Below are 9,012 nucleotides of genomic sequence, written 5' to 3' on the forward strand. Positions count from 1 at the left end.
TCCGCCAAAAAGAGAAAAGTTCGACCTCGATTGATCGACGACGAGTTACCATTTCGACAATTTCGAAATAACACCCTGTAAGGCCAAGGGCCTTCGCCAAAAAGAGAAGAGTTCGACCTCGATCGAACGACGACGGGTTACTATTTCGATAAGTTCGAAATAACACCCTTTAAAGCCAAGGGCGTTCGCCAAAAAAGAGAAGAGTTCAACCTCGATCGAACGATGAGGGATTACTATTTTGATAAGTTTGAAATAACACCCTTCAAGGCCAGGAGACTTCACCAAAAAGAGAAGGTTTCGACTTTGATCGAATAATGACGAGCCGCTATTTCTATTAGTTCGAAGTGCTAAGGACAAATGCCATCAGGAAGAATAGAAGGATAGAAAAACTGGGATTTGCCATATAGGCGCCTATCATACACCAAAGCCATAAACAGTTGGAATAAAGGTGAAGTACAAGGAAAATAACGAAGAAAAAACTCTCATTTATACAAAGTCATTGTGCGGACTATTGCCGCTTACATATGGCCCAAGCCAACAATAAAAAAAAAGAAAAGGGGAAAGAAGGAAGAATGAAAAGAAAAAGGGAAAGAAACAATGACAACAGGTGACGAACAACTATAAAAAACAACAAACAAACAACTAAAAGTAAGTATAGGCGAGGACAACATTCTTCATTCGGCGTCATCACCGCCATCACTATCACCATCACCATCTGCAAGAAGCCCTCCATCACCAGCATGCGCACCCCATTAGCTTCAGGCGTCGCTGCATCATACCCATAATTTATGCGTGCCTCCCACGCTTTCACTCGCGCTTCTTCATAGGCAGCCTCAGTCAAAGTACCCACCTCCCATAAACTCTTATATATATCCCGCTGGGCTTTGGTGTAAACCCAAAGCTCGTGCATATGGCGGGAACAGCGGTGGAGGAAGACTCCATCTGAGCCAATAGTCACCCATTTTCTGCCTCTAGTGTTACGACCTGATCTCGCAGAACTGATGCCTCTTGATCGATCTCGCTGATGCGTTATTTGAGCCTTGCCTCCATAAGGGTAGTCGTTGCCCTTTCCGACTCCTATTCGGATTGGAAGACGCGGATGGTGTTCTTCAGGGCTGCCTCCCTCGACGAAGCCTCGGACCAAGCACCATCGATGCTTTCCAACCCAACAAGCTTGTTCTCCAGCGCGGTCAATTTCCCCATCCATTCCACACTCATTGCCTCGACCTTGATCAAGTTCTGATCCATCTCTGCCTGTATAGACCTTAATCTCTCCTGCAGATGCTCACATTCTATGGCGACCCCCTTGCCCAACTCGAGCTCCTCGTCCTTAATTCAAAGTTGCTCCTCGAGCACACTCTTGCTGCGGATAGCTTGCATCAACTCTTGGTCCCTTTTCTCCAACTCCTCACCAAGAGCCCGACTACTGTGGTTTGCCTTCAGCCGCTCATGCATATCGTGGCACTTATTGTGGTAGCAACGATACTTCTCCAACATCTTCAAGAAAATCTTGGCCCGAATGTTGGCCTTGCGAATGCAAAGACAGGTTAAAATCGTGTCCTCAAGAAAGACGAGGAAAAAGCGAAAGAGAGCATAATGTACCCTCAAGCCCATAGAGGTAACCTCATCCATCAGATCAACATCAGGAACGGACCGAAGGGATGCGTTCTCGGATTTGGAGCACAACATGCCAAATTGCGGCACCAGATCCTCCGTGTCCCCCAAGAGATTGGTATCTGAAAGGATCTCAAGAATACGGGCCAAGCCTCTCGCACGAGCCACCGAGTGAGTAAGGCCCTCCTCAAAATCCTGACATCATTAGGGTCGAGGTCCGACTCGGATTCATAATCGTCGACTACCATGCCTTTCCCTCTTTCGGAAACCGAAGGGGGAGCACGACCAACTGCAGAAGATGAGGGTACGTCCGAAATTATGACGGCGGCCCTGGAGATCTGATTCTCCACCATGAAAGGTTGTTGATCACCGACAACGGCAAGAACTTCTGATTGAGCCAAGGCACCGGCCGGTTTCGTCCCTACGAGGGAAGCCATGACAACACCCTCTCTAGAGCCCGTCGTAGGAGAGTCATCCAGATGAATCACTATAGGGGGCGCAATCTCAAACTCCACTCTCCGTCTCTTCGACGACCCCTCCTCTTCCCCAATAGACGGTGATTCACCCGTCGGGCGAACAACATAGGTCGGGACCTCGTCCTGAGAAATGGCCCTCGCAGGAGTAACTAAGTCCGTAGACACAACTAAAGCAACCCTCGATGAAGGTCGGGCGATGGGTACCACGACAGGGTGAGCAGATAAGGCCGGCTGACGAAAAGCTAACAGAGGAGCCCTTGCTCTCCGAACTCTGCCTGACATCAACAAACGATACATAAGAAGCCAAGTAAAAAGAGAGGAAGAATAGCAGACAGAAACGTCATCTTACCTGTAAGAGGCCTGCGTCCGAACCTATCATGAAAGGTCGACCATGTGCGAATCCCCAATGTATGGGGAAGGATGGCACCTACCCAGTCATGAATACCTTCGACGGGAGGAGGGGCAATCTCTCGGCTACAAAAACATGATAAAGTTTAGTACCATAACAGAAAATGTTCGGGCATCTCATCGACTAAAGATACAAAACTTACGCACAAAGTTCCACTTCTCAGGGAATCCCGTTTGGTCCTCCACAATGTGCTCCATCCGTACGTAAAAATAATTCTCGTAGAAACGACGGTTGGTCCTATCGTCCATTTTCACCACCAAACTCCTCGACCCCCGACGACGTATGTGAATCATCGTACCGCGAATAAGTTAAGGGGCGAAGATGCTGAGCATATGGTCCAAGGTGACCTCACGACCAGCGAGTTCCGCGTACTTAAGTAGCATAAGGAATAACTTGTACAAATACGGCTAAAGTTGGGCAAGGCATACCTCGTAAAAATGGCAAAAATCCACCACCAACAAAGGAAGAGGAAGTGTGTACCCTACAAGGAAGGGGTAGGCATAAAACACGCAGTACTCAGGGCGGTTGAAATGAACTATGTCTTTCCCCACTACTGGCCACATATCAACGTAATTGGGGATTCCCCACATTTCTTTCAAATCTGCAATGTCCCTTTCTCTCATAATGGAGTGGGCAGGTTCCGGTTCAACCCCGGTGGGAGTACTGAAGTCGGTCGACTCTCTCCCAGGGCGAGGCAGGATCTCAATCACTGATGGGATCTCCTCATCTTCCACCACATCTACCCCTCCTGCGGCCTAAGCAACACTTTTCGATACCGGACTAGTGACAGGGAGATCGGCGCGAGAAGAATCGCCAACCATTTTGATCAAAAGACATGCCAAAGAAATAACGAAAAAAAGGGATGAAAATTTTCAGTGAATACGAGGGCAAGCAGAAACTTGGGGTATCATAAAGAAAGTATATCTGTGGAATTCTCTCAAGTAAAAGGGGAAGAAGTGTGTCAATCGAATGATAAGCTCCCTCTATTTATAGGAGATATAAATCCCCCGAGCATGAAACCCAAGAGTCGCTAATCGAATCTGATAGGGCACGAAACATTTCAGTTCCCCAGGAACATGTGTAATAATGGCGGTAACCACGAAACAACTTTTTGATACCAAACAACGTTTCGGTTCCGAAACTGCCGCAACGGTCCATGGGAATCGAAAGAACGCCTCCACTCTGCCAAAAACCCAAGAAATGTAACTAAGGAACAAAGAGTCAAGAGTCAGATTTAGCTCGAATTCGTAACAATCATGATCCGTCTGCCGAGCCCGACAGAGGACGACCCCGACAGACGGAGGGACTAACTGTATTGGTCAAAATCTGACCATCACGACCGAGTTGACCAACGTCCTGCCTAAGTGACCGGGCAGCGAAAGATAGTACAGCTCGCTCCATACCCCTTTCCCGACCTCCGATGAGTCGGAAAGATCGGCGCTTAAAAGCACGACTAAGACATATTGGAGGCAAGAGGACATCGGGCCAAGCAAAGGGCAAGGGTGCCACGACTATATATAGCAAGGGAAAGCTTTCATTGAGGGAGGGCTCCTCCTATCTCTCTCTAAAGCTAAAAAGCTCTCTCCTAATATTCTTGATAGAGAGGAATTAATCTCTAGAAAAAGATGTAAAGCTGTCTCCTCATCGATTAATGGGAGACGCAATATTGAATCTCAATAAGATCATTTATATTTTCTTCATCTTACATACGATCCATACTGCTAGCTCTTTGATCTGGAATTTATTATGTCTGACTAAGATTTACCCCTTCATCTTTGATTGATTTGTCCAAAAAATTTCAATATCTTTTGAGTCAAACAATATATTTCCTCCAACTTTATATTTAAAATGCCCTCTGGCTTAAGACTTAGACATACTTCATTTCCTATCTTGAAATCCAACCATAACGATTAACAGGTGATTTTAGAAAGGTGATGTCTATCTGGCAATTGGCCTTCTAAATTTTCAACATTCCATTCTCTTCCCCTCGCTCCCTTCCATATTTTTTTGATTTTCACCCGATGTTTGGTATGTGTATCAAATTCGCGCTATGTAAGATTCATGAAGGGGAAAAACGTTTTAACCAAGATTTTTTTTTCGTTCTCAATACTCAAATTCGAGACATACTATCCATCTCACCACAACGCTTACTAAACCTGGACCCTCCCAAAATAACCTCTACTTGTGCCTTTTTCTTTTCAATAAATTGGTTGGCTTGGCTTTATATTCTTTCTTAACATTTTTTTCCAAGTTAAATGTTTATCTTTAGTTTGGTGTCCTCTGTTATTTCTAAATTTGTGATTCTAAGTTCATTCAGAAAAAAAAAAGGATGAGTTTTTTGGGAATAAAATTCAATCGCTAATTTAAACTAGTGTTATGTTAGTTTCTGTAATTAAAGTTCTGAATTTTGATTGGTACAGAAAAAACAAAACCAAATTAGGAGTAATCTTTCCCTTTTAATTTAAATACATCTCATCCATAAATAACTTTTGATTAGGTATATAGAGGAGCCAAATAATATTAATGCAAACAATATAATACTAATACAATGCTGATGGGTTAAGGCACAATTAATCCTTGCAAATGACAAACTTGGCTGTATCATGTCTTAACAGTTACAAGAAATAAGATAGTATTCCTTATTCCATAAATAACTAATATGAACACATATTGCCTCTCATTAATATAATTAATATCAAGGAACGAAACCGCGATCGACAACTGAACGCAAAAGAAATGGAAAACGTAAAAGAAATAACAACTCATATATAGCACTGCCTCTTCCCTAGACCATGAATGCAAACAAGGCACCAAACACAACTGAAAATCCAACAACTATTTTGCTCATGGCGCCAAAAGCTCCAGAGGCACCATTAGGCTTAGTGGTTGGCGCCGTCGAGCCGGAGCCGGAGGAAGTTCCTTGAACTTTAATGGCCAATTTCATGCCAGTAGCACAGTGATTAAGTTTAGGACAAACAAAATAGACGTCAACAGGACTACTTGCAAGGGTAATGGCAGTGCTGCCATCAGTAAAGCTTTTGATGGCATTTGCAGTGTTGCAATTATCATAGCCATCTTTTGTTACTATGTCCACCCCATGGCTTCCATCATAGTTGAACACTGATCATCATCATGTAAATGTAATTAGATAATACGTACACCCGATCGATAGTCTTAAGTTTTCTTTTACTATCACTGTTGTTTAATTTACTTGTGAAAGCAGGTCATTTAATTTATTATTTTCATCAGGTTAGCAATTACTAACCCTTATTATAGCTATTTATTTGTAATAACCGTTAATTTTTTGGATTGGAGAAAAATATTTTTCAAAACTTTTTTTTAACCTTCCATACTTTATTCCCAACCTCTACCCCAACCCCCACCAGCACCCCACCCTACCCCTACCCCATCCTCCACCCCACCCCACCCCATCCCCCACTCCCTACCACTACCCTCCATCCTCTACCCTATCCCACCCCCTACATCACCCCCACCCTCTTACCCATTTCATCTCCCGTGGTGTTTAATTTATTTAAATTATATATTTTCCAAAAAAATATATTTTTTGCTCACTAACCAAATACTAAAAGATATTTTTTGAAAAATATTTTTTACTCACCAACCAAACATGAAAAATAATTGATATAACCATTCATTTCCTAGGAAAACATTTTCCATGAAAAATATTTTCCTTCGTAAGACGAAACAAAAAACTATGAAAAGCGTACATTTTGCTGACTGTAAAAACAATTTTTTTTTCCGGCAAAGGGCCAAATATAACCTTGTACTATGATAAAAATTTAAATATAGCCTTCGTTATATATTTGGTCCAAATATACTCCTGCTGTGATACTATTAGTTCAAATACCCCTCTTCTATTAAGTTTGTCCAATGTGGACATCCAATCCTACTTGGCGTTGATATTTGATGAGGTGGATGCCACATGACATGCCACTTCAGCGCCCTAATCGATATTTAAAAGACTAAAATTTGAAATACAATATCTTTTATGGTAGCAGTAGCAGTGGCAATAGTGGTGGAGGGGAAAAAAATTTTAGTGGTGAAAAAAAAAAAGGGAGGGATAAAATGGGTTAGGGGCGCTAAGGTGGCAAACCATGTGGCATCCACCTCATCAAATGTCAGTGCCATGTAGGCTTAGATGTCTACTTTGGACAAACTTAACGGAAAAGGGGTATATTTGAACCCAATAATATAACAACAGATGTATATTTGAATTCAAAGTATAACGCAAAGTATAATTAAACCTTTGGTGATAGTATAGGAGTATATTTGGCCCTTTATCCTTTTTTTTTAACCTAGTCTACTTCAGTTATATTAGGTGCAGTGGCGGAGACAGGATCTCCACGAAGGAGAGTCAAAAAAAAAATTTGTATCTAGTGGGAATTGAACTCATGACCTTATGTAGATTTTGAACCCCCTTGACCACTAAACTACACTTTTGGATTGTGTTAAGGGGTTCAAAACTTAATATATAGAGGTAAAAAATAGATTTTGCCTTATATATACCGTGTATTTTTTCGGCGAAGGGGTTCGGGTGAACCCATTGCGCCCTAAATCCGCCCCTGATTAGGTGAACCTTGAGTAAGATGTGATTTCATAAAGTCAAACCATGATGTAAAACTCAAACAACCATATAATATTCTCAATAATATACATATATCCTTCAGCACGTCAGCCATGATGAGGCATCGCCTGATTTGGTGAGTGCGATCTAATTATTTTAACTAGGAATCTTGTGTAGTAGATGAAAAGAGTACTCAAAGACAGTGACATCTGAACTAATATATTCGCTTTTCTACTTATCCTGAATTTGACTGTTAATATCTCCATCTTCATTTAGAGTTTATTCTTTGCTTCATTTTATCACTCTTTATTAATTTTATCACTCTTTATTAACAAGATGTTTGATACGGTCACTCCCGAGAAAACGATGATTTAAATGATTCTCCATTTTTTAGGAAAGATAAAGGGTCATTTAGTCAAACGACCGGAATAATCAGTATTATTAAATAATTCTTTTAATTGGTGCACCAAAACCTTAAAATGGAAGAAAAAGATTATTTTGTTGATCTAATTATTTGATCAATCTCGTGGTAGTAATATCTTTAACTAAAAGTTTTGCCTTTTTTCGGCAAATAAAATGAAATTTAATGCTTATACATAAATCTATGTTTCAAAGCCTACACTCTCAACTTATAAACCACAACTTATTCGCACATAGTATTTTCATCAAATTATATCAGCTTATCATGTTTAAATGATCACTAAGAAAAGTATATATGCAAATACATGGTATGCATATATTGATTGAGTGTAAACATCAACATCAATATCTTCGCTTTTTTACATGCAGAATTCGAGTTGAAAATCATGGATTCTGTTAAACCCGCAAAAGCCTTTTACATCCCCCGACGGTCTAAATACTATCTCCCCCTCAAAAAGGCATCATTTTCAGTTTCCAAAGGATAAACATAGTACCTCTAAATTGACGAAAATTTGTAGATTTTTCCAAGTTCCCGCCAAAAAAATTAAAAAATTATGTAATTCCTTTTAAAAAAAAAAGAAGTAAATAAAGATGACAAACTTACCAAGGGTGTCACCGACATTGAAAGTTTCACCAGATGCCCAAGAGGAGTAATCTACAGATTGGCTCCATCCATTGCTGCCTCCAACAATATGCTCCTTGGCAAAAGCCATTGGAGAAGCAAGGAGAAGAAATAGGAAAATGGTTGCAGCCACAGCCATTAGATATATAATTTCTTCAAAGAATTGAAATTAGAAGCCTTTTGTTCTTTGTTTCTGACTTTATTGGAGACAGAGATATTGAAGAAATACACAAGTTTGGAATGATGTTAGCCCAACTTATGTAGACAGCTTATGGTCATGAAAAGCTTATTTGAAATGTCATTTATTTGATTAAGCACAAGAAACTGTGGGACCAGTCCCAATTAAAATAAAAGAACTAAAAGAAAAGATAATTATCAAGCGACGCAATTAATTTACCAAAACAGATTTGATAACCAACTTGGTAACAAGATTGCAACTTGCAATTGCAAATTGAAAAGAGAACCAAATCGAGTACACAATTGCAATTGCAAGTTGGTTGTAAGGGACAACAACTTCACTAGAAATAGGAACATTCATTATTCATTTCAAGTACACCAAATCGAGAGAAGCAATAGAAAGTTAGTGAAAGTAATCCAAAGATTGTACTCGAGATAAATAGTGAGTGATAGTAATATCGAAGTGAGAAGTTAAAGTAAAGATCAGTGTTATTTCTTTTGAATTTGTAGTAGTCTTTTGACACTATTAAATTATAATATTTTAATAGTATTATATTGTTCCGCTCGACTATTGTATTTTAGCCTGTTAAAAGATTGGACATCATTATTTCTCTCTTGTGTTATTATTATTTATAGTGGATATTATTCTGGGCGAGATATTATTATCTTAGAAGCTACTTAAAAAAATGTAAGAATTTTAGTTATACAC

The 9,012-nt window shown here is 40.2% G+C and overlaps 1 protein-coding gene across 1 annotated transcript; it reads right to left on the minus strand.

Moving 5' to 3' along the window:
* Window positions 1-5,054: 5,054 nt before the first annotated feature.
* On the minus strand, window positions 5,055-8,621 carry LOC104243614 (basic blue protein-like). The gene is made up of 2 exons (XM_009798830.2): window positions 8,109-8,621; window positions 5,055-5,619 (listed from the first exon to the last, which is right to left on the minus strand). Exons 1-2 carry the CDS (start codon window positions 8,263-8,265, stop codon window positions 5,285-5,287), a joined length of 492 nt encoding a protein of 163 aa, XP_009797132.1. The 5' UTR covers window positions 8,266-8,621; the 3' UTR covers window positions 5,055-5,284.
* Between the last annotated feature and the right edge of the window lie 391 nt (window positions 8,622-9,012).

Source organism: Nicotiana sylvestris, chromosome 8, assembly GCF_000393655.2.
Source record: "Nicotiana sylvestris chromosome 8, ASM39365v2, whole genome shotgun sequence".
Lineage (NCBI taxonomy): Eukaryota > Viridiplantae > Streptophyta > Magnoliopsida > Solanales > Solanaceae > Nicotiana > Nicotiana sylvestris.